The sequence below is a fragment of the Xyrauchen texanus genome, chromosome 5 (genome assembly GCF_025860055.1).
Source record: "Xyrauchen texanus isolate HMW12.3.18 chromosome 5, RBS_HiC_50CHRs, whole genome shotgun sequence".
In the NCBI taxonomy this organism is placed as follows: domain Eukaryota; kingdom Metazoa; phylum Chordata; class Actinopteri; order Cypriniformes; family Catostomidae; genus Xyrauchen; species Xyrauchen texanus.
Window position 1 is genome coordinate 44,360,200 of NC_068280.1, and position 27,197 is coordinate 44,387,396.

The 27,197-nt window shown below is 36.0% G+C and overlaps 1 protein-coding gene across 3 annotated transcripts in view; it reads left to right on the forward strand.

Annotated features, from left to right (window-relative positions):
* mad1l1 (mitotic arrest deficient 1 like 1) overlaps positions 1 to 27,197 on the forward strand; it is a 94,892-nt gene that overhangs the window by 20,027 nt on the left and 47,668 nt on the right. For 2 of the 3 annotated variants that reach the window (XM_052127041.1, XM_052127042.1), the window contains 5 exons: positions 6,495 to 6,639; positions 10,683 to 10,823; positions 13,400 to 13,456; positions 13,721 to 13,812; positions 18,233 to 18,323. In XM_052127041.1, coding sequence (XP_051983001.1) covers positions 6,495 to 6,639; positions 10,683 to 10,823; positions 13,400 to 13,456; positions 13,721 to 13,812; positions 18,233 to 18,323 — 526 coding nt within the window. Of the gene's footprint in view, positions 1 to 1,371; positions 1,390 to 6,494; positions 6,640 to 10,682; positions 10,824 to 13,399; positions 13,457 to 13,720; positions 13,813 to 18,232; positions 18,324 to 27,197 lie in introns of those variants that run through there. The other variant, XM_052127043.1, reaches the window with a different exon arrangement.

The following is a 27,197-nucleotide window of genomic DNA, read 5'->3' on the forward strand; positions in this document are numbered from 1 at the left end:
GGTTTGTAAGATTTGACATCCTGTGTAAGAACTGAGACGGACAATCTCTGTTGGACTTTTTCTGATGAGGTGCCTCTACTGCAGAACATGTGATCACCAACTACCAACCAAGCTACCTACCTACTAGGAATGTGCCAGTGTGGTCGTCTAACAGACTAGTCATCTAACTACTAACTAGTCGATTAGTATGTTCGTCTACTAACGTTTAATATTTTTAGTGATGTTGGTTTTAATGGGAGATGCAATTCTCACATTAATTGAGAGATGCAACTTCTTAGAGCGTTTTTTCCATGATGATAGCGTGCTGTGCTGAACAGTGAATAACAGTCAGCAGGGTAAAACCCTCTGCAAGAAGTTTCGTCTTAAATGCTTTAGGTTTCATCTTTTTATGCAATGTTACAGCAAAGTGCTGGATCAACAATACATTTCAAGACGATCACGGTCCGACATTAATCTCTTCACAGTAGAGGATTTAAAGTCTTTTGCTGATTCTAAAATGGCTTTACTAAATAGCTGCATTAAAAAAAGGTTTAAATTGCTTGATGTCGTGAACTAAATATGTACCTGTAATATTATCTTGCAGCTCTGCACTTTTGAATGGGCTGCAAGGATCGCCCAGAAGCACTCCGATTACATTGAAGTGCTTCATTCTGCGTTCAGGATGCACACAATCAGTTTTGTGCCGCACTGTATTGGAACCTTAATTTTTACTTTGATAGTGCAAATATGATCTTAATTAGTTAATTAGCCCATTTGATTGTTGAACATCTGTTATTCACCATGTTGGGCAATTTTGAGTTCTAAAACTTGGAGTATGTTTTATAGTACAATGAGCACTTGTATGTCCAAAGATCAAGGAAAATGTGTTCCTCATGTCATGACCCCTTTAATGTTATGAAATTATGATGCAAAAATGGCAATGTAGGTTGCATGCTCCATTTTACATGACACTTTTTTTATTTTAAGAGTGACTTGGGGGGCAATTTTACTTGTATGCTGTATATAGGGAAAAAAAAGATAAACTTGTGGACCTCACTGAACTGTTGTTAGACATCTAGTCAATTCATTGACCATCGTGACATATCCCAGCAACCAAGAGATCGAGATATCAAATGCCAAATGCTCAAATGTCATCTGGTGTGGGTCCATGTCTGTTTTTGTGCTTTATATGTCATAATTTGACAAGGCTTCTAATGTAGATATATTTTCATCCTATTCAATTCTTTCAAAGGCATTAATGGGGTCTTGAGTTTCACTGGCCAGCATTAGCTGATCTCTTTGATGGTCTTTCCGTCTATCTCTAGGTCTCTTCCTCTCTCTAAGTGTCAGACGGTAATTGGTCGATGGGAACTGGTGCGTGTCGGTGCTGCACAGCTCGTCACTCGAGCAGTTGAGTCAAACGAATCTCTGACAATATCAGGTCTCACTAATGAGCTGAGCATTGAGATTTGGCTAATTATGAACTATGATGTCGTCTACAGCTTTGCAAAGTAATGAGAATGCTGTCACTTCCAGTTGTTTTTGTAAGAAGTTGGAGCTGTCTAGTTGTTTCCTCCACTGTGCCTTTTCAAATTGTATTTGTTTTCCTGATACAGGCCTAATGCTTGTAAAGAAAGGAATCTCTAGTTGATGGAAGGTTGTCGCTATACTGTACAAAAATTACATCTGGGCCCTTAGGGCCATATGGGCCATAATTGTTATGCAACAGATTTTCATGTACCCATCATATTATCGTATTAGTTTTCTTTGGTCATTATCACAATTAATTAAACGTAGGTGTGAATTTTAAATGCTATCACTACTTTGGTGTTATTGGAGGTTTTCATTTGGCATATTTACTTGTTTTACTAACTTCTAACATGGAAAAACAGACATTTTAATGAAGAAATATTATTGGTGGGGGCTGGGTAGCTCAGTGAGCAAATGGGTGACTACTAGGGATAAGCTTTTTTTTTTGTTTGTTTTTTTTTGTAGTCGAGTACTTTAACCCACATAAAAACGAGTAATTGATTACATTATTCAGAAATACAACTAGTGAAAGTTGGCTTTTTATAAAATGAGCTTTGTCTGTGTTCGGCTATTTAGCACACATCATTCTGATAATCTTCAGAGTTTATCGTACCGCTTCACATTTCCTTTCCAGCCTTAAAACAGATTCATGTCTGTTGGTATGCATGACTCCAAAAAGAACTTAACACAAATTGAGTGGAATTCAAAAAGAATCAAAATTTACTTGGCTTTACTTGAAATCACACAAAGACGGCATCATATCTACTTTTTAACAGGCATTTTAACAGCGCCCCCTCTGGACTCGTGAAATTGTAACTGAGATTTGGTGAGAGATACAAAGGAAAAGTACAGGATATTCAAGTGAAATATGCCCACAGCAGGCAGATGCACAAAGGAAATGTATTTGCGATATTCAAGTAGTGTTGTGAATGGTCGACTAACTGGTGCAGAATGAGTACTCGATAAGTCAATTACTTGCACACCATCCCTGGAGTTGCGAGTTCGAATTCAAGATGCACTGAGCGACTACAGTCAGGCTTCCTAAACAACCATTTTGGCCGATTGCTAGGGAGAGTAGAGTCACATGGGTTGCCTTTCTCATGGTCCTGATATGGTGGTTCTTGCTCTCAGTTGGGAGCATGGTGAGCCTCCACAAGTGCTAATTCTCTGGTAAGTAACGTGCACAGCACGTTATGTGATAAGATGTGCAGGCTGTCTTGGAAGCGGAAGCAACTGATATTGGTCCTCTTCCACCCGGATCGAGACGAGTAACTGCTCCACCACAAGGAATTTTAAAGAATTGGGCATGACAAATTGGGGAGGAAAAAAGAGGGTAAAAAAGTATTCTAGGTGTTTCTTAATTTTTCACATTTATCTAATCAAAATGTATAAAACAAACAGGCTTTTCCTGTGTCCTAAATTTCACTTTCCATCCTGTTATTGACACACATTTTAGTGGAAGAACATTAGCACAAAATTGAGCAAGAATTAGCAATGGTTTTATATTTGTTTTTTTTAAGTATTCTTTTAGTTGGTTTGTCTCACTTTGAAACATGCCGTCCTGTTCGATAAAATTACAGAAATCAGAATAAATTCAAAAGATGAAGAGAAATAAAAAAAAAAAGTTAACAATGCAATACAAGTTCCTGTTAAGACCCATTAACTGGCCATTTTCTGAATTGTTTGTGCATAGAACCTAGAAGTGAAACGGTTGCGCTTAGGTCAAGTTTCTCGGGAATACTGTAGATATTTCTCCGGATAATGTAAATGAAGGTTCATATTACAATGTAAACGCTTAGTTTCTTTACAACCATGTATTTCTGTGTGTTCTTGTGCATTCTTGCATTCGACTTCCTGAATCACTCCTTTAAACTACTCATTCAGAATGCCTGGGCCAACTGAAATCAATTACCTTATTCACTAACAAATAGAGGCAATTTGCATAATAAGCCTCCGCATGTGCCAGCGTCAGATTGATAGGAGACGAGTATGGTTTTGTGATTTAGATTGTACATTATTGTCTTATTGACCCTCCACGGCAGGCTATGATGATTTTCATTACAGCTCAAATTGGGCTGGATAGTTAGCATCTGGAGAAGATGAGAAGAGTTAATTAATTTAGCTACCAGGACACACACTCATTCAAAAGCCAGCCCACACAAACTCTCCCGCCCCCACCCACAAACAAGTTCCCTGTTAACTACCTCCAGAAAGCACAATTACATCCCCACATACACAGTCTTAGCACTTTCTCTTTAATCCAACAGATACAAAGACGCATACACACACACACACACACACACACACTTTTCCAGCACATTTGATCAAATTGAACCCTTGCTGTGGGTAATTTCCCTCACTATGCAAGGTCAAGTGTAAAAGTGCTTTCTCAGTCAGAACCTATCTCTATCTAACACTCTTCCTTTATCTTCAGTAGACACATTGACACACAAACAAACAGCTTCCTCTCATGTAAATATTTGGTACTATCACTTACTGTTTCAAAATCCATACTTGAGTTTTAAAGGGATAGTTCACACAAAAATAAAAATGGCCATTATACTCACCCTGACGTTATCCTTAACCTGTATAAAAACTTTTCTTCTGTGGAACACAAATGTAGATGTTAAGACACCGTTACACAAACCTTTGTTGGGTGAAATAGTCATCTCAGTGGGAATCCTCACGATCGTGAAATTTGCGTGATGGACTTCCGGTGGCGAATAATTTCTCCTCGCGGGTTTTGCGTGGAGTTCAAGTTTGATGAACTTTGTGGTGAACTTTCATTGCGATGGCCAATAGGAAGATGCTTAGTTTGGGAGTGACCTCTGAGTGGGTGTTGCTTCGTACACTGCTATACTGAAAATTCACAATGGACAAGAATACAATTTTAGCGAGGGGTTACTTTTCAATTTCACTCTGCCAGATTATGAAATGCAGCATTAAAAAGAAGCTTATTGGCAGTAATTTTGTATTTTTTTTTTCACACATACTCTGCATCCACCCTGCCATCTTTGTGGAATTTTGCCATGCAAAGTTATGTGACCACGCCTTTTGGCAGAATGTTAGTCACTAGAAAGATTTACTTTCATAGCATCTTTTATGCATTCAGTGAAAGTGAATGGTGACTGAGGCTAATATTCTGCCTAACATCTCCTTTTGTTCCACAGAAGCAATTGATATAATTTAGAACCACATAAATGTATTAATTAAATTAAGTAAATAAAATTTTTACCCTCCTCGCATGAAGCACATAAGAGCCTCGACTCTAAATTGATTCCTTTTTTAATTAAATTTGAAAGTGTAAACACATTTTTAATAAACATTTGTCTTTACTCAGTAAATATTACAATTCTATATGAAGGTGTGTACAGAAATGCACTAACAAAAGAGGTCAAATTAACACAAACTTTGTTGATAGTTACAGTCTTACAATGGAAGTCTATGGGGGCCAACATTCAGCAGGTTCCCCATAAACTTCCATTACAACTATCAACACATTTGTTTTTTCTGTGTTTATTTCAGCATGACAATTCGGTAGATGGAGTGTAACTAATACTTAACTTGGAACGTTCCTCTAAATCCGCCTATAACCTCTGGTAAGGTACTGTGAATAAGCTATATATCTTAAATCTAGATCACAGTTTATAAGCAGTTCTAAGTGAACTACTTTGATATCTCTTTAAATGTGTGGACTAATATTTCTTATGTCAGTTTTTGTTTACTAATAGATGTACACATGATATTTTAAACATTTGGGACCCACTTTATTTTAGGCATATAGTTAAAGGTGCTGTAAGCGATTTTAGACGTTCTACTTCCACGAGACTGAGCTGCTGGATTAACCACGCCCCCTTTCTCCAAAACCCTGCACTACAAAGATACCAAATGAGCTTTATTGAGACCGACATAGTGCAGAAATGGATTTTAAAAACAACAGCTGCAAAATAGCACCCTCAACTAACAACTGTTATTAAGAACATGGCTTAAGTCTGGCAGTAAGTCTCAATAATTCGCTGCTACTACAATACTATGAGAACATGCAAAATTATTGAAAAGTTCGAAAGCGTCATTGTCCGCGGTCTGCAGACACATTTTTATTGGCCGTGTACAGAGTCTAGAGCTGTCCCAGAGACAGGTGAGATATCTCAACACTTATATCAGTAATCTCTCAGGTAGTGGGAACATATTGTGCATACCTTTTTCATGAAAAAAATCAATGCAGCATCTTTAAATACTATAGTTAACTACTATGTACTTAAGCATTTGATACAGTGTACAAATGTGTTGTTGCATTGTACTTTCATTTAAAGGACTTGCATTTAATTACATCTGTAGTTACAATGTTAACCTTACCCCTAACCGCACCAAATCTAAACAACATCGCTACCCTTCCTCAGCCTCAGTAGCAGCCAATGTCAAATTTGCGAGAATTTTGCAGAACATCATGTTACAAAATAATTGATTTGGTATTGGATGTATTTTAAGGTTAGTACATAATGACACCTAATATAAAGTGTGTCCAATATTTTAAGTAATTTTACCTCTTGTTTGAATCCTATCCATAGTTAATTGCACCAGACTAGCCAAGTATGACAGTAGTATTTACAATATTTTTACTTTTAATAATTTTAATTACAGTACCTATTTAGAGCTTCTTGTGGTTTTATTGCCATGAATATATTTTAAAGTAAAAATAATGAATGCATCCTTTAGATGTAACCAAACCATGACGTAGTACATTCAATGAGACTATCAGGGCTGTTTCAAAGAATTGTTTTTGGCTTACTGTCTTCCAAACATTTTGCACCATTTCCCAGAATGACACGACAACATAGTGTATGTTCAGCTAACACTACTGAGAAAAAGGCTGCGTTTATGTTATAAGGAAATGACCATCCAAGATATAGAATATAAAGTTTGTGTTCTCCCCAGAGGTGCTCTATCGTAATGTTATTCTTGTATTTTCTATCTGTCTTTCTCAGTGTTCGTTCAGTAGAGAAGGCTCGTGCTGATCTACTGCCTGAGATCACTCAACTGCGCTCTAAAGCTCAAGAGGAACAGAAGAAACGAGAGAACCAGGACGCGTTGGTCCGTCGCCTGCAGAAGAGAGTCTTGCTGCTTACCAAGGTTTGTTGAACATACAGAAAGACACACAGCAACACTCATCAAAAAGTAAAAGGCTTCCTATTCTGAAAAAAAAAAAAACAAGTCTTTGATCTTTTGAAAAAAGAAGGGCTCAATCTACTATGAAACATACTGTTACATTTGAGTTCAAAAAGACCATTTATTCAGACTAGGCTGAAAAAAGAGAGATCTCGTTCTAAACAACTGTCTGACATCCGAAAAAATATGGTCACATGACCATCCATGTCCATTGTGCCTGTTCAGAAACTCTGCCCTGCCCAGTCATGGTGAGGTGGTAACAAGATCTGGTATTATACTGTCTGATTTTATTGGGTAATCTGGGTTCCGAAGCAAAACCAGTTTAGAACCACTGGTCTAAACCTGTACGGTCATAACTCTAGAAATCTAGAACAAATTCTCCTTCCAAACCTTAAGTTATCTCCAAAGACTAGCACATGATTTAGATAAATTACTGGAGCAGCACCGTATTTTGCATGCAAATAATAAGCTCCCTTGTTCATTGTTTGTCAACAGCTTGGGTAATGGGCAATTAACAAAGGCTTCAATATATTCCAATCATATTTCCCAAATAGGTGGAATTTGTTTTAACAAGGTCAATGGTTGGGTTTAATGATGTCTACACTGGAGACATTCACAGCCTCCTCACCTCCAACCTCCTACTCTTGGAAACTGCTCTGAACACACAAACACATGGAAAATTTGATCTGTCAGAGCAAGTAATTAAGAGTAAAGATAAGCAAGCAAGTTCATGTATCACTGTATTATTCAGTTGTTAATTACAATTACGTTTGTTTGCAATGTGAGTCTTTAGATATAAATACTGTAATGTGTGTGTGTGTGTGTGTGTATGTATATACACACATACATAGTGTATATACAGTACTGTGCTTAAGTTTTAGGCACTTGGGAAAAATGTTGCATAGTGAGGATGTCTTCAAAAATAATGCCATAAATAGTTTTCCTTTATGAATTCACATCATACAAAGTCCAGTAAACAAACTTTCAAAACAGCACCAATTTTCCTAGGTACACTTGGACACAGTTTTACTTGGTTGTTGGCAGATAGGATGAACTAAGCTTCTTGGAGAATTTGCCACAGTTCTTCTATCTATTTCTCAGTTGCTTCTGTCTCTTGCAATCTCAGACTGACTCTGTTCATTGGGGGGCTCTGTGGGGACCATGCCATCTGTTGCAGGGCTCCCTGTTCTTCTATTGTATTTGCAAAATAAAGGTTTTGGAGTCTAAAATGTTTTTTCCTATTGACACAGTAAAGCTGAAAATATAAATAACCATCTTAAGGCAAATGCATTTTTGAAGCATCTTATATGCCTAAGACTTTTGCACAGTACCGTGTGTATGTGTGTATGTATGAATGATAGTTTCTCTATAAAAATTTGCAAGATTGATTGTTTAACCACTACGTCACTTATGTTTTTAGCTTCTCTAACAGGAGCACTGCATCTTGAGATGCCGTTTCAAGTAAAAAAAATATTACTTAAAATGTTAACGCATTTCAGAACTCCTGCATTCTGCTCGTCATTGTGTGAAAACGCGTTTGTTCTAAACGGTTACTGTGTTTTAAGCTTTAGCCAGTGCTACACTAATACTTATCTCAAAGTCACCAGAATTTAACGCTTGGGTGTTTTTGCAACAAAAAAAATTATTCTCTATACATTAGTCAGATTTCTGTGCGTTCTTTCAGATAAAATCATGCAGGCGCCCATGACGAAGAACACCCCTTACCTTAAGTAAAATAACTGTAATGCACAACTTCTCACTGCTTTAATAAACTATGAGCCTGTGCTTTGTACAGCTTTTACTACTAATGCTAAGTGTTAAAAGCAGAGGCCTTATGCCATCAGGCATTATTGACAACATTAGCACTTTGTCTGCTGTAAAACCTGGATAATGCATTAGCCAACTTCAAAACCTAATAGATTAACAGTTTTCTAGCTATGATTAAAAGCCATGATAAAAAGGTTTTATTGTTGCATTGACCCCAGTTCTCCATTTAAATGAAGATCCATATGGGTGGAAAAAAATAAAAGCAGTGGGGCGATGACTGGCTCTCTCACTCACTCACCTATATAGATTCTCTCTGTGGCACAGAAACACTGATGGCAGTGCCAAAATAATAGAGTCCTAAATGAGAGTTTGCTATCTGTGGAACGAATGAGGTGAGTTTAAGATAAAAGCATGGTTGAATTGCATTACCATAGAAGCAGAGAAATAGCTTTTGAAGACTTGCGTGTGTTTGTTTGAGTGCACGTGTTTGTGTGTGTGTGAACACCTAAGGTGGCAAAACTCATATAAAAAGAATGACCTGAACTGTTTTCATGACTTCAGGAAATAAAACAAATACGGCTTTGACCTTTTAATAGTGGTACAGAGCCACGAATGAAACTGTGACCTACAATTTCTTAAATGTCTGTCTTTCCCATAGTCTATCTGTTGTTCAGAAAATCATCATTTTTCTATATTGTAAAAACAGTTGCCATTTCTATATGCAGAGCTATGATAGTCAGGCGTAACGTAAAATAAGGGATGGCTTAATAATAAATGGGTAAGTCTCACGAAACCTGTCAAGAACCTGTCCAGGTCATATTTTATCCCCCCAATCAAATGAAAATAAATATTTTCATTTTATTTGGGGTTAAATTATGACTTGGACAAAAAAGAAATATATATATATATATATATATATATATATACACATATACATATATACATATATGTACATATACATATATACATATATGTATATATATGTATATATACATATATATATATATATATATATATATATATATATATATATATATGTATATATGTATATGTACATATATATACATATATGTATATATGTATATGTGTATATATATATATATATATATATATATATATGTGTATATATATATATATATATATGTATATATGTATATATATATATATATATATATATATATATATATATATAATGCATATATGTATGTATACATGTATTTGTGTGTGATTATTATTTTCATGACAACCAAGCAAATTTCCTCCTCAAATTGTCATTGCTGATTTGTGAAATAGTATCATAAATGTATGCAGATTTAAATAAAAAAAAAAAAAAAGTAAAAACTTCCAAATGTATTAGGCTAATAAGACTATTTGTGGAGATTTTGCTTAATTGTCATGAAATTATGTCACAATACAAAATATCTTGGGGTCCTAACAACTTATGTGAGCGTAACCTAGCTATTTTCTGCATGCCAATGAATGTTCCGACGTCAGTCACATTGACAGCTACATCAGACAAACTTGGCTAAACTCCACAAATGCATTATCAGCTTTTCCTTTAGACCGAGAACTGTTGTTAGAGATCTGTTTGTCTTGGTTAGATTCAAAATTAACCTTCACAACCTTTTTTATGTTTCTATATTTGTGCATATGTGTGAAGTGTCTGACTTTTCCCATTTCTTGTCTTTTTAATCTCGTGCTGTATGCGTATTCTATTCTCCGTTCACAATCCAGACAATGAATCACAATGTTTTATTGATCCTGCTGGTTTCAGCTTTAGCGACTAGACTAGATTTGATTTCAGTTTAATCGACTCTAAAATGAGATATTTACACAGATGACTCGGGCACAGAGGGGAGCTTGTTCACTCCATTAATTCTCCTCGAATATTTCTTATGTATCTCCTCCTATATCTAGAACAATACAATGACTTTACAACTGAAGCCTGCTAGTAAAAATGTTGGTCATTGATTGTCAACCAGCAAAGCATGAGAAATACGTCCCGTTATAAATGCAACACAATTATGCAGTTTTAATTATATTTACATTAGGAAATTAAACTGATTCTTTCATTTGGAATTTACGTTTTTCAGTAAAGTTCAGAATCATCTGTGTATGCATGTTGGATGGGTTTACATACATGCAGATAACTATATGCATGATACCTTTGATATATTCTTATGACCCAACTTAGACTGAATTGATTTCTGAAATTGAAACTGTCTGTGTATGTGGGTCAGGAGCGAGATGGAATGAGGGCCATATTAGAGTCGTATGACAGCGAACTGGCCACCAGTGAATACTCCCCCCAGCTCATGCTCCGGGTCAAGGAGGCAGAGGAAATGCTGCAGAAAGTCCAGGCCCACAACACAGATATGGAGGTGAGAACCATATTTCCCTTAATGCACATGAAATACTGCCTCATAAGAATGGACAGGGCCACAAGTATTTTATGTAATAAAACGTAATTATAATGTATATAAAATAGTGTTATGAAATAAATTTTTATTATTACATTTTTGTAACACAATTATACGGAAGAGGATTAGGGCCAAGCAATAATACAAAAAAATAAAGCCATCTCGAGATTAAAGTCATTATAATGCGAGATTAAACTCGTTATTTTTCGAGAAAAAAGTCGTTGTGTTTCCAGAAAAAACTCGTTAAGTTTAATCTCGCATTATAATGACTTTTATTCTCGATATTTAATGAGTTTATTCTCAAGATTGTATTTCGACTTTTTTCTCGAAATTTAACGAGTTTAATCTCGCATTATAATGACTTTAATCTCGAGATGGTTTTATTTTTTTATTATTGCTTGGCCCTAATCCTCTTCCGTACAATTATAATGAATAATTTAAAAGTTAATGTTTTTTTTTATTAAATAATGTAAAAATTGTAGTAAATAATTTTATTTAATTTCATTAAAATATATTTTATATCATAGATTTTAATTTAGACTTGCTAAAACAAACAAAACTTTTTACAGTGATGCACAATGGAAGTCTAGGGGACAAGGAATTCTGGGGGGGGGTTTAAAGAAGAAATTTGTGTCTTGTTATTTTGTTAAAGCACCTGCTGTAGCGTTTTAGTCTTGGGACTGCTGTTTTAAGCAGATGAACTTCTAGTTATACGTTACCAACATAATTAATGTGGTGAAGGTTTGTCAATATAAAATGTCAATTTTATGCATACTTGCATGTAATAGCCGAAAGTTACCAGGTATAAAGACTAGGGTTGCAACGGTTTGAGATTTTCACGGTACGATAACGTCACAGAAAATATCACGGTATACGGTATTACACAATTATTGTTATCAATTACAATGACCTTTAATGGAGTGTAAAGGTGATGTATTGTGAATTTTAAAAAAAAATTGCCGCATAGCACAGTGTTGTTCCTCAGTGCTGTTTGGCATGTCGGATCTGCCTACTTTTTGAGATGTTTTGACTTCCTCCGTATCGCTTTAAACTAGAAAAGTCTCACTAGAATTGAAATGGGTCACATCAGTTTTGAGGTCTGCGCTCCGCAATATCGAGGGCAGCCCGGTTGTTGCACGCACGCACCAGAGAGAAGCGCAGATCATGATCACAAGCTGGTTCCATTACACTTGTGCGAGTGCAGATGAGAAGCCTTTAGCTGATTGCGAGATTATCGTTAAATCTGCTTCGGCAGTCCTAAATAGGCTATCACTTGGGCAGCCCCGAAATATCTTCAATGTGAGAACTATAGCATTGTTCTTTCCCTACTGTGCGCGACACAGTCCGAATAGACCTGCGACCCACTTTTGAGTCACAACCCATCAGTTGAGAAACACTGCTCACACACTCACTTATGTCATACCCCCTCGCCTCGCTTCTCTCTGACATTTTCTCAGTGTGTTTGTGGCGCAAGTTGATGAGTCTGAGGAGGAAAGGAGATGTGCACGCCGCATGTGAGATTCTCCATCCGGTTGCTTTTTTTTTTTCAATACCGTAGATAAGCAAATGTACATGGTATGAATACTGTCAATTTTCATACCGTGGTATACCGTGAACAGACAATTAATCATCATAGTCCTAAAACCGTAATCATAGTCATAATCACAATTATTTGTTTGACAATTAATTGTCAGCCAAATTTCACAATCATGACCCCTAATTTTCATTATTAGGTTCCTACCTTGTTACAAATGTTTCTTTTACTGAGAGTTAATTAAGAATTCACAAGTTTTAGTGATTCCTATTAGAAAAACATTTGTGTTACTCAAATTGCACTAATTTTACTGTAAAATAATTTTATGTTGGACTGCTAAACTCGAGGTTGCACAATGTTTTGATATTCCTCCTGAAAGTGACTTGAATTTTACATTTTGTTTAATTTATTTTGTTGTTGGATTGCTAAATGTATATTGCGCTATCCAACAACAAAATAAATGAAACAAATGTAAAATTCAAGTCACTTTCAGGAGGAATATCAAAACATTGTGCAACCTCGAGTTTAGCAGTCCAACATAAAATCTCTCCAAAATAAAATTAACGTTGGACTGTAAAATGGAGATTACCAGTTAAGACTGGGCTATTTTTGTTGCAGAATAATGCCCTGCAGTGCACACTTTGTTTCTTGTACATTTGTTTGTGTTTTAGAGAAGATAATTTATTAAAATATTGAAATATTAATGAGAAGAGTTTTTTTTATATTTATTTTGAGTTAATTAATTGTTATATTAATCAAGAAATAATAATAACAAAATCTTTAGAAAAATCGGCGAAGTAGTCATTAGATTAATCGACTAATCGAAAAAAATAAGCGTATGGTGCGGCCCAAGTCAACTTTACGACTTGCCTGTCTCATTTGACAAGGTCCAGACAACTCTCCTGATATTGACTGCATTCATGACTTTGTAATTAAGGACTTTGTGATATACTATCTCTGTTCTTGTATTTATGGAAATAAATAATCTTTGTCACTCTTATAGACTCAGCTGTCTAAAGCCCAGGAGGAGGCTGGCAACTTAAAATTACAAGCTCAAATGGTAAGTCACATCCATCACCATTGGAACTTCCTTTTGACATTTACTGTATAATGTTATGTCCGCTACCATTTCGATCGTACATAATTAATGAAAATGTTTGCTATAAAATATACAAGAATTGGAAACCACATGCAGACAGAAGTCAAGATAATAGACTGCCGCTGGGCTCCAGGTTTCATTTGCTGAGACTTATGGTCAATTACTGATTTTGATGAGCAGTGCCGATCAGTCGTCTTTTCATTACGTTTTTGATCACTCGGTCAGGTGGCTGCCGAACTAGAGGCTCTGAAAGAGCAGCAGGCGTCTAATGCTGAAAAACACTCCTTCACAACAGCTGAAGAAATAAGCTCTCTCAGGTAACATTTCACTCTATAAAATATATGCTTTGTACTTATACTTGTCTTTATAAACTCTCAAGACAGCTTTGTTTGGTAAGCCTTCCTTTCAAGAGTGTTTCTGATTTAAGTTTTGTATTAGTTAATGTCAGAGATTCCTCAAAATGCAAGCTCCTATCTGATTGGCTAGCTTGGATGTCAGTGTATAATTGTATTTTTATTAGTCTGACGAGAAACAGTCCTTTTTACAAGTTAACATTCTTTTACAATCAGTGCATCAAAGAGATTGAGTCCGTATTTAATCAAAGATATTCAAGAATTGAGGAAGTCAGTAGCAAATAAACAAGAGATCCTTGAGTACACATGTATTGCATATAAAAACATCTAAACGTTGCATTTAAAAGCAAACCGCGGTTACTAATTATACGTTCTTGGGGCCCCCTTCGGCAGGAGCAGGGTTCCCATGGTCATTGAAAACTTTGACATATCATCTGGAAAATCCAAAACTGTATAAAGTAAATTTCTATAGTGAATGTAAATGTTTCTAGTTGTACAAGCTCTAAAATATTTAATTGGCTAGTCATCTGTTAGTGCTATCACTATTAAATAAAAAGTAATCGTGAACAACTGGAAATGTCATGGAAATTCTTTGATCCAAAGAATTGGGAACCCTGAAATAGGCAGTTCTTGACCAGAATAAGTTGCAAATTTATGCCGATTGTCAAAAGTATTTATAAAAGAAATTGCATCGACAAAGTGACCAAATGTTTCTTAATTTATAGCAAGAGTTGGTGATTTAAGGTGAAATGTGTGACACTGACTGCTGACAATGCAAGTGGGCATATCCAGTGAAAAACTTGATAAATTCATGCAAATGAGCAATGATACAGTGACTACCAATATAGTTTGAGCACTTGAATTCTGCCTCCTATGAGATACTCTAGTTGAGTGTAAGCAAGATGGAGCAGTTAAAAGTAAGTGTTCTCTATTTGTTTCTGCCCACATACAGGGAAATAATAAAAACATAATGCATTTAAACCCTAGTCAGATTGTCTGCGTCATGCTGGATGTTTTCGTCATTACAGCAGAAACAACTTAAAATACTTCGTCATTTTTGGGTATACAGATAAGTGGAAGACATCATTATAGACCATAAAGGGTCTAGTTTTATTTGTGTACACTCACAATAACAACAAAATCTTGTGCTTTTGTAAAATAAAGAAAATAAAAAGGGTGAGCTTTCAGCAGTCTCTGTGTTCACGAGTGTATTTCAGAAACGCGTCATAAAAAAGTATTGTAACTCCGTGAATACTTATCACACAAACATGAATCATATGTCTAAAGAAAGTTTGAAATGTCTACTTTTAAATAAAACAATTCAAATTTAAAACAAATATTCTCCTGCAATGCAATCTGTTTGAAACAAAGCAATGTGCAGTTTTTACTAGGCTATCTAATTATCTGTAATGTGACTCCTAATAAGCAAGTTTTAGTTACATTTAAATGCTGTTTCGGCTAAAGCAGGTATTTAAATTGTATGCTGTATAATATAAATATGATATGTAATATGATATAAAATTATATGAATGTTTAGATTATATTTTAAATGGCATTTATGCTGCCTCATTATCATCAACAAAGCTTGTGCTTGCAAATATCTGTTCAGGTGTAAATGAGTAAAATACACTTTAAATATGTCCATATTAGAAAATCAGCATATTATAATGATTTCTGAAGGATCATGTAACACTTAAGACTGCAGTAATTATGCTGAAAATTCAGCTTTGATCACAAATTGCATTTTACAATATATTAAAATAGAAAACTGTTCTTTTAAATTGTAAAAAGAGTTCAGAATATCAGTGTTGTTTCTGTATTTTGGATCAAATAAATCCAGTCTTAGTGAGCAGAAGAGACTTCTTTTAACTTAAAACTTGATTTTGATCATTAAGTCTCCTCACATTCATTCTCTATCCCAGGGGAGGGTCTTTGTCTCATGTTTGAATTACAATGAATATTCATGATCATTCACGCCTCCTCGCATATGACCTTTCAACACTAAAATTGTCTTACAAAAGTTAAATTACTATATTGTTTTGTATGAATGAGTGATCAGGATGGTTTTCACATCATTTTGTAGCAAAAACTCTAGGCTACAAGATCCAGTTCTCAAAAGTCTTGTATTTTCTCAAAAAATACAAACATGTACATACATGTTGCTCACATATTATTGTAGCCCAGATTGTACTGAATACTGTGTTATCAGACTTTAGCCATTAATATGTTTTTAAGCAACTGAAAAAGCACAAATGTCAAGGCATGTCAAAACTTCTCCAGGGCCCAAAATACTCTCAGATTCCAGAGGGTTAATGTTAACAAATTATACATCTTTTCAAAGGTCTAAGGGTTCAACATTGATATCCGATCTCTGTTTCACGATAGCAATGCTCCAGAAACCGCAATTTAGTTATTTGTGCCAGGAGTACAAATGAAAACATGCAATATCAAAACGGGACTTCATACCTTTATGAAAACGCGATCGCCATAAGAATCCAGTTCACCACACTTGGGTCAATTTTCCATGACAAGCGTTCATTGAAAAACATCTAATAGCACTTTTTGTCCATAAGTGATAAATCTGATAAATATTGATATATTCTCCATTGTTTACATGAGATCTCACCTGAAAGAATTACCCTTCGTCATCGTTCTTTAACAAACTATTCAATCTGAGTAGCATTCATGTTATAAAACTGTATATTATCTTATATATTAGAGTCTCATAAACAAAATGAGCATGTCTCACGTCTATTTTTAAAAATGTGGTGTAGTTTTATTCATTATATCCAAGCAGTGCAGTCAGATTTTGTGTTGTTTTGAAAGGCGGAGCCTTAATTTTACTCTCTACTCCAGCAGCGATTTTACGGAGGAAAAAAAGCTTGCAGGAACCTAATTTTTTGTTAGATCATCTTCAAAATTGAAACGTAACTTCTTTAGACTTGTGGCTTTGAGAACATTGTATTTCTGGGTTGTATTGGCACTTTTATTATTGTTTTCTTTTAGATTATAAAAATATGTTCAACACAAAATATTTCCATTACTATAAACTTCAGCTTCTCTAACTTTAAAAAATAATAACATATATTAATTCTGAAACATGGGAAATAAAGCCCAAAGTGTCTTCTTTCAAAAGATACTTCAACTGTGTCCATACTCCAAAGGGTCCAGTAAATACAACCATTTAAGTTCAGGTGTGTCATTTTCATGTTTTTTGCTCAAAAAGAGGTATCAACAGGTTAAGTCATATAGATGACCTTTATGCTGCCTATAAGTCCTTTTTAGAGCTTTGAAGGGTTGGTCACCATTGAATTTCATAGTATAGATATATTCACTTCATACTCTATTTCCAAAATATCAAAACATCTTCCTTTGAGTTCCTTATCAGAAGAAATTCTTACAAGTTTGAGACGGCATAAGGGTGAGAAGTAATAAGTGAACTATTCCTTTAAGACTGCACAAGAAGTATTGATCGATAAATGCATCCTGACCGCTGGGTAAATTAGGGAGGAACTGGGGTGGAGAGCAGTTTATGTAAAAGTACAACTTGTATGAAGCTGTACTGACAAAAACAATACAAGGTAAATACATAACCTTTACTCTGAGCTATTCACTGTTTGAGCATTTTTGCTGCATAAGAAATAGAAGAACTTATAAACAGTGGATTTCTCCTCCACTATTAAAATATTAAAAAGGCCTCAAAGAATATTAGCATGTAAAGTATTAGACTGAGTGAAACTGAAGTCTGTGGTTTTTGCCATGGCCTGTTGCATTGCCTAATTACTATGGAAATGTGATTATTCTATATTAGCTATCGTGGCCTTGGTTGCTCATTTGAAGAGTGAGTTTTCATGCAGTCCTTTCTTCCTTTTCCTATTTGATCCTGTAATTATGCTTAATTTTTTTTTAATTTAATCACAATTTTCACCCTAATAGAATATTTTGTTTTGTATTGAATACTAGTCCAAGACCTCGCATAATAATCTAAAAAACTAAACCAAGCTTAATATTTTAATTCTGAAATGACTTTTCAATGATCAAATTACTTTTATTAACTCTTTATATACAATGTAATTTTACAGAAAGGTTTCCAATGAATATTTAATTGTATTTGTTTGCAGAATTGATATGGTCCTCTGTCAACCTCTGGAATTTGCTGTGTTGATGCTGTATTTGCCTTGTGTTTTGGTGGATCTGATTATTGTTTTTATGGTTATGTTTCTCCAAGCTTTATTTGTATGTTTTTAGATCTACAGGAATAGTTTAATGAAAATGAAGGTGTTGACTTCTTGATGGAACATTTCTTGTCTGATTTTAATATTTGTTAAAGGATCAATCATTATGTCTGAACTAAAAGTACATTTTTAAATGTTTGTGTTTTCAGGCAGAAGATTGAGGAATTAGAGACAGAACGTCAGAGACTGGAAGAGCAAAATAACATTCTGGAGATGAGACTGGAGAGGCATAACCTCCAGGTGATAGTCACTTAAAATTCTGATAGATTCCTAGAAGTGTGTTTACAGATCTAAAAAATAAGTGTATTTTTCTGCTGCCCCAGGAAAAAAGAAGTCAGTGCACCATCTTTATAACTGGTAATACCCAGTATTCAAGTTATTGAGCAATTTCTAAAGTTACTGTACTGAATAGATTAATGATTATTTAATTAATGATCATTTATTTTACATAGTCGTACATTTCCTTTGCAATATTTTAAATTATCAATATGGCAATGGTTTTGATATTTCAATCAACAGATGTCTTTATACCTTGTTTGATCACAATCTAATGCTTAGGACAGACCTTTCCAGATAGTTTTGAGCTTTTTTTATATTTCTTTTTATTTATCCCCTTTTCTCCCAATTTGGAATGCCCATTTCTCACTGCTTTAGTAGGTCCTCTTGGTGGTGCGGTTACTCACCTCAATCTGGGTGGCGGATGACAAGTCTCAATTGAGACCGTCAATCCGCGTATTTTATCAAGTAACTCATCGTGCATGACACTGCGGAGACTCCGTATGTGGATGCTCATGCTACTTCCAGCGATCCACGCATAACTTACCACTGCCCCATTGAGAGCGATAACCACTTAATCACGACCACGAGAAGGTTACTCCATGTGACTCTACCATCCCTAGCAACCGGGCCAATTTGGTTGCTTAGCAACTCCAGGGGTGGTAGCTGGTGTCAATACTCGCTGAGCTATCCAGACCCAAGTTTTATGAGCTTTTAAGTTTCATCTCTCCATTACATATTAAACAAGTTCCAGAATATTTTCTGTAACTTGATGTCTTATCATTTTGGAGTTCTGTGGCTTTTTAGATTTGTGTGTGTGTGTGTGTGTGTGTGTGTGTGTGTGTGTGTGTGTGTGTGTGTGTGTGTGTGTGTGTGTGTGTGTGTGTGTGTGTGTGTGTGTGTGTGTGTGTGTGTGTGTGTGTGTGTGTGTGTGTGTGTGTGTGTTTATTTGTATTAGTCATGGATTTGGTTCCGCCTGGGTTGTTTTGATTACAGCAGCTATCCAGCTCTGTGTGAAGATTTAGTGAAATACACTGCTGCCTTGTGAGAGCCCAAAATATTCAGTATTGACCAGATTCTCTCTTGTCATGCTTTCAATCTTTCTAGCACACATGCTGGCATGTCAAAGCAGGATATGTAGAAAAAGGGTTTGTGTGTTTTTCGATGTTGCTGAATTTTGATCTCTTTTTTTTTTCTCAGCATTTTTTTTTTTTTGTCTTGTTAGTTTTTTCTTTTTCCGTTTCGTTTTTTCTTTGGTTTTATTTTTTGTTTGGTTTCATTTTTGTTTGGTTTTGAGAGCAGACAATCCGGCTGATCTCACTTTGAATTCTGAGACAGTTGGTCGAAAGTGCTTCAGCTAAACTCTGAAGTCTGTGTTTACAAAAATGCAAACCAGTGGCTGAAGCCAATTATTTCTGAACGTATGGGCGCTTGTGAGTTCCAGTTTCCGGGTGAAATGTCCACAAAGTGACACAAAAGTGGTTTGTTTTTTGTTGTATATAATATAATACAGTGAAGAGGAATGCATAGTTTATTAACTACCCCCTAACCCTTAACCTAACCATTAGAGAAGTACATTTTATCTTAGAGGGGAAATTTAACCTCACATTCGTCATTCATTATTTGAAAGTGATTACTTCCTGGTTTGAACTTGGGAGGAGAACCCAGGTCTCAGAGACTGCAGATGCAACACATTATCAGTCACACCACAGAAGAAGGTAGACACACTTGAACTGATGCAAAAATAAGCCATGTTCTCCGGAAACGTACTGTTGGAACTATGGTTTTGAGAAACACAAAGTCGTTGGTAACTATGGAATTTGCAACCATAGTTGCTAACGATGAATTTGGGAACTGCAACCCTGGCTGATATATCGGTCTGTCACTAATTTTGTTTTAATCACAGTTTTGCGATCGAGAAACAGTCTTTCATATTTTAAAGTGCATTCAAACACCCTCTCTTCCTTGAACTAACGTGACTATTGCTGGTCTATTCAATTCAATATATCCTCAGCAACATATGCTGTTTTAGGACAAGCTCATGAAAATGTGTGTGTGTGTGTGTGGTCACAATTGTGTTGCCTCTGGTTACCACAGTAACTAACTCCAGAATACCGGTTTATTCTGCAAAGCCCCAATTGGCACTTGAGAACATATTGTGTTTGCCTGCAGATCTTAACATACTTATGACACCTCTTATCTTCAAATCATTGTGCAACCTGAGAGAAATTCCACCTCGGTCTCCTCCTGCAATTTATTTCCCTTTATCAGTTTGCCGTTTCCACTTGCAGGTAAAAAAAATATGGAGGCATTGCAAATAGGACTGTTGATTTTTGCAGTATAAACCATTACCGGTATACAGATAAAAGGACTTTAAGGATCTACTGAAGATTGGTCCTTATGGGTCACTAAGGAGTTTTGAAGGCTCTTCTCATATGATATGATTTCCCCCAAGGGTTGCACATGTACTGTAAGAAAATTGCTCTTGGCATGCTGGGGAGCACAAGCTTTAAACATACTTTTAGCACAGTGTTGTTTTTATTTATTTATTTCTGTTAGTCAAGAAATAAATGATGTGGCAATAGAAGCACTTTGAGGCAGGGCTGGATTGGTATTTTGGCATACCGGGCAATTTCCCGGTGAGCCGATGCACTTTAGGGCCGATCAGTGCTGGAATGGCCATCGGGAGAACTGGGCAGTGATTAGCTAAAATGAGCTGCCATGTTATGCAGAACGGGCCACAAAACGGCACCATGATATGCTGAAGGGTGCAGCGATATGCAGAATTGGACAGCATTCTGAGTAAATTCTAGAGACTGTTGTGTGTGAAAATCCCAGGAAATCAGCAGTTACAGAAGTTTTCAGATCAGGCTGTCTCAGTTAATGTTCACATCAACCATCAGAATTGGGGGAAATTGTGATATCAATGATTGTTGGTGCCAGATGGGCTGGTTTGAGTATTTCTTTTTTTTATTTTTATTTTATCCCCTTTCCTCCCCAATTTTGAATGGCCAATTCCCACTACTTTGTAGGTTCACATGGTGGTGCGGTTACTCGACTCAATCCGGGTGGCGGAGGACAAGTCTCAGTTGCCTAAGCTTCTGAAACAATCAGTCCTCGCATCTTATCACGTGGCTCATTGTGCATGACACCGCAGAGACTCCCAGCATGTGGAGGCTCATGCTAATCTTCATGATCCACACACAACTTAGCACGCACCCCATTGGAGTCCCTCAGCACACCCTGGATTCGAACTCAGGACTCAAAGTCAGCGTCAATACTCGCTGAGCTATCCAGGCCCCTGGTTTGAGTATTTCTGTAACTGTTGATATCCTGGAATTTTCAAGCACAGCAGTCTCTAGAGTTTAGTCAGAATGGTGCCAAAAACAATAAACATCAAGTGAGGGGCAGTTCTGTGGACAGAAATGACTTGTTGATTGTCTGAGCTAATCGAATGACTCAACATTAGTTTATTAATCCTTCAAATCAGTAATCATCAATGATAACTATCAGTTATCAAAGACAATAGAACATTAATAAGAATTAATATTGCTGGGGCACCACCCTGGTCTCAATATAAGATTGTTCTCTTAGGAAAGTCGATGTCCGGATAAAATTCACATTCAAAAGTGGAACATTGAAGGCTTGAATCCGAGCACTGACATCCCCTGCCAGTCCTTGGCACAGGTGCATGCAGAACAATACCATCGCTGAAGTATAACAAAATGTATTGATTAATTAATATCAATTAATAAACAATACAATGCAATCGATAAAAGTCCGACTTCCAACTACAAAATAAACAGTAACATGATTAGATATAGTAACAGATAAGCCTATAATACATGAGAGGAGGGTAGAGGTGTACATGTTTTGCTATACTAGTGAGTGCCACATTTTTGAAAATGTCCTCAAAAGTGTATTAAAAGTGCTAGAGAACCCATTTGTGAGGACATTTTAGCTGGTCCTCACTAGTAAACAAGGCCTAAAAATCACCTCAATTATATTTAACTTTAAATGCACAGGTTTCTATTAGCGTTAGCGATAGGGGATAGAATATATCTTTGCCTGTTATAAAATCAATGAAAGTCTATGAGATGTCCTCACAAGTATAGCATAACAAACGTTTGTGTATGTGTGAGTGTGTGTGGAGTGCACAATATTGTGGGTTTGGCTCTCGTGGAGAGTGCGTCACGCAAGTTTTCTGGCCTGAGAATGGGGGCAGAGAGACTGGTTAATGCTGTCTGCCCGTTTATTACATGTCTCCGCTTGTACGATAACTTGGGGCCAAAGCTCGGCTCTATTGCCAAGTTATCTGTTCGCCAAATGTGTGTGTAGGTATGTTTGTGAGGAGTCTGCTCGTAATTCATCCGCTGCGGTCATTGTTTTTTAAATAAATAAACTGCACAAACAGCCCAATGTGGTTGGACGACAACACAGCAAATCTTATTCGTGGTAACCGTAAGTTACAGTAATACCGTGTGTATTATTAACAGCAATGAGCTATCTTTGCCCAGAAGTAAACCTCTTTCTTGAGGCGTGTGAGGATGCAGGTAAAATGTGTGTTCATCCATCGTTTGACAACGACTCGGTTCCTCGAAGCTTGGGTGATGACGGGAAGGCGTTTCCTCCCTCTGTCGGCAGGTGGTGTGGTGGCTCATTCTCGTCGGCTGGGGTAGATATCAGCGAAGTCGACTTGTTTGAAAAAGGAAGAGAAATCTTCTTCACTCTTCAGGCAAAAGGGTGAGACCGGATTGTTATCTTGCTCTGTGGAACACGGAAAATCTCATCTCGTCCAGTGAGAGAGAGATTGTATGGCCAAAGTTCAGGTATGTACGTTACTTCCTTGGGCGACGAGGCTACACCTAGGAGCATCAGTGCTGCAAGTAGACGCGGTGAATACTGTTGCTGGAAGCAAGCTTAGGAGGAATCTCCGGAGTTTTATACTCTTGATGACATCATGGTTGAGGGACGCATTCTGTCGTGTGTTTCATCCATTGGAAGTTGAGAGTTCAATACTTAAGACTTTCGGACCTAGGTGTAAAGTGAGCAAGGCTTGATGGGATCTGCAGTCTGTTTGGACTCCCTTTGTTTGATTTTGGTGCTGTTTTTGTGTTATCAGACTTTGAGTGTTCTACAGGACTCAGTCAGGCTTTGTCGGTGTGTAGACATGCCTTGATCTCCGTTCTGAGCATATGAGGTATAGATGATGATGATGGAGGTCAACAGAGAATGCCCAGACTGGTTAGAAATGACAAAGTCTATGGTAACTCGGATAACCGCTCTGTACAATTGTGGCGAGAAGAATAGCATCTCAAAATGTTAGTCTGAGATGCAGGTTGGCACTGTTTTGGTGGCACGATGGGGACCTGCACAATATTAGGCAGGTGGTTTTAATGTTGTGGCTGATCGTGTATATATCACAAAAGTAATTTTTTGCTTAAACTCTTTTGTATAATAGATAAATGTAGTAATACCAATATTTGTATAATCCAGTGAGTGAAATATTTTACAAATGAAACTCATTTGATTTTGTCATTTTATTTGGAACTTACTGGACATAAACTAAAAGTTTAGATTGTTTATAACAAATGAAAAGTCTGGCATCAGTGTAAAACTGTTAATTTAATATAAAATGGATAGTTCTTACTCTAAATTCTGATTGTGTAATCAGAAAGCAGTTGTCTTATTACATAAACCTCACAGATCAAGTGTGTGTGTGTGTGCGAGCGTTTACAGTTTTAGTAGTTTTTCTGCAACGCACATTTTACACAATACAGTACATCTCTCAGTAACATAATGGGAAGATGTAAGGACATCCTCAATTTTGTCGTTTTCGTGATGCTGTTATATGGCATCCATTTATCTTTCTGTTTCAGAAACTCAGTGATGCGATCAGCGGGATGAAATGCAGTCAGACATGCTCCATTAGACCTTAACACTGGTGCCAGCCCAAAACAAATGGAAAAGTCTGGAATTCAAGAGCTGCATCACTCATTCATCTTGCTCTCTATGTTGCTAAGACATCTTAACATGCTTAGACTGTGGCTATAATAATTATAGACCTCTTCTTTCATTATCTGTGACGCAGATTAAAGTGTCGCAGGAAAAAACTGAATTCATGCAGACAGTTAAATATACCCACTCACTCCACACTTGATGTTTTTAAGAGGTTTATTTTTGGCCCAAGGACTGCTAACCTTTTCATTGTTTGTGATTCATGCATGATTCAACTTAATGGTTAAAGAGATTTAAGCATGGAGTTGTCACCTGTACAGACTATAACAATGTTTTGTAAAAAGGATTCGTTTTTATTCATATTTATTTTTAATTTGACATCAAGTTAGTTTATTTTTAGTTGTTTTCTTGTTTTGGATATTATTAATATTTTATTATGAATATTATTAAACACAGTGCTGTCATTCGATCAGTTTTTCTTTATAACTATTAGTCAGATTTTGAAAATGCTGACATTTGAAATCTATAGCTCATTTCCTGTCAAAATGCATTTATTTCCATCTTATACAAGATTTGCTTCATGATTCGCATCAGAGTGTCAGCGCCAAGTATCACTTTTTTGAACTCCACATCAAAAGCGCTTGCATACACAAACGTCTCATTCTGTGTTTTGATGATAGTTAAGACTTGGTGTGCTTTGCGGTAATTAAAATGGGCCTTACATAGGCTGAAAAATACTTGATTTCTATCAAGTCCCATCTGGCCTTGTTTAGTACATCAAATAGCATTAAGAGGTCCTTTCTCCTTAATTTTATCCCTGACAGGTAAGCGCTGTTGTCTTGTGAAGGTGTGCGTCAGTGTAATGACTCAATTACAAAGGTTCTACCGTCACAAGTGTTGATGCTGTATTAACAGTAAATGCGTTAATCACGTTTAAGAAAAACAAACGTGTTAAACTTTTTAAATGAATCACAGAACACGTGATTTCTTACAGTTCTATTTAACCCTTAAATGCATGCCTTTGGGTTTCTACCCCCGGTACCTCGTCCATTTTTTTGAGTTTTACCCAGACATCTTTAGTATTCCTCAATATATCTCTTATACATAGTGTAACACAAAAAAGGTCAAAATTGCAACACATTTTTTTTTTTATAATGGTTTAAGTTTCAAAATTGTATAGGATATTTAGAGACCCGAGGTATGTAAAAGTGTCTTTTTACATTCATACGTAATATATAAGTTCATACTTCCATAAATTATATTTATGATTATTTCTTATCTATATTAATACAAATAAATGTATTAATATAGATAAGGTTTAAGTTTCAAAATTGTATAGGATATTTAGAGACCCGAGGTATGTAAAAGTGTCTTTTTACATTCATACATAATATATAAGTTCATACTTCCATAAATTATATTTATGATTATTTCTTATCTATATTAATACAAATAAATACTATATCACGTTAATTCTCTGTGCAACAATGTATTATCAACAATGGTGAATTCAGTATCCCATATGCGTGTACATATGCATACTATTTCTTAATCTGTGGCACTGATGTTCCAGTGATTGATTTTTTTAAAATTTGACATTGCTAGCTGATGTAGAAACATCACTGAAGTAAACTATAGCAAGTGTAACACAAGAACGGTATGATATGATTATTGTTATTTGGGTGTACTACTGAAATAATGCAAGTTGTTCATCTATTTAGACTCATTAATGACTTGAGAAAATACATGTGTAACTTGCTGTAGCTGATGTGTATCTTATGTGTAGCTCAATATGTGTTTGACAGCCAGTTGCATCATTTCAGTATGAATTTAATCCTGTTCCAATTTTTGTCCTGATTTGTTGCATTATCTCTTTGATTTATGAAAAATAAAACATCAACATATATCAAAATATATGTTATTTTATTATTTTCTATTTGTCTTGAAAATATTTGAAAGATTTGGCACAGTCTGTGCATTTTGTGCATCCATTTTTGATAAGTGCCGGGTCTCTATAAACCAGAATATGTAAGTGGGAAAATTACCATGCATTTAAGGATTAAATAATATAATATTTTTTGTATATATAAAAAAAAAACACCATGCCCAATTTTTAGGCAAATTGTATTCCTCAGGATTAATTGAATTGTTTATTGTTATAACACAATGCTCTGTCAATCCAAAATGTTATTGAACCACAAACCTGAATGGTTAAAGAAAAAGTGAGTTTTGTCTTTCTCAGGGGAATATATAAGTGTGCACAATTATTAGGCAACTAAATTACAAAAATAATTTGTCTCAACTCCGTTGTTTATTCTAAATTTGAGTAGGTGCAACAAATAAGTAACAAAATGACAATTAAATAAAAATGTTGGCCTTTCAAAAATATTCAGTGACCAATATAGCCACCCTTCTTTTCAATAAATGTAATGAGCCTTCCATCCATGGAGTCTGTCGGTTTCTTGATCTGTTCACGATCAACTTTTGCAGCATCCACAGCCTTCCAAATGCTGTTCAAAGAGGTGTTTTGTCTTAACTCACTGTAAATCTCACATTTGAGAAGGGCCCACAAGTTCTCAGTAGGATTTAAGTCCGGGGAGAAAGGGGTCCCAAGTCATTAGTTGGGCATGTATGAGGCCCTTGCTGGCTAGCCAAGCAGTGGAATACTTGGATATATATGATGGAGCATTGTCCTGCATAAAGATCATGGCCTTCTTGAATGCTGGGGACTTCTTCCTGTACCTCTGCTTGAAGAATGTACATTCCATAAACTGGCAGTGAGTTTCAGTCCTTCAACTCGAAAAAGGTCCAACTACCTCATCCTTTATGATAGTAGCCTATACCACCCTACCTTGCTGGCACCTGACTCGAAGTGGTGCC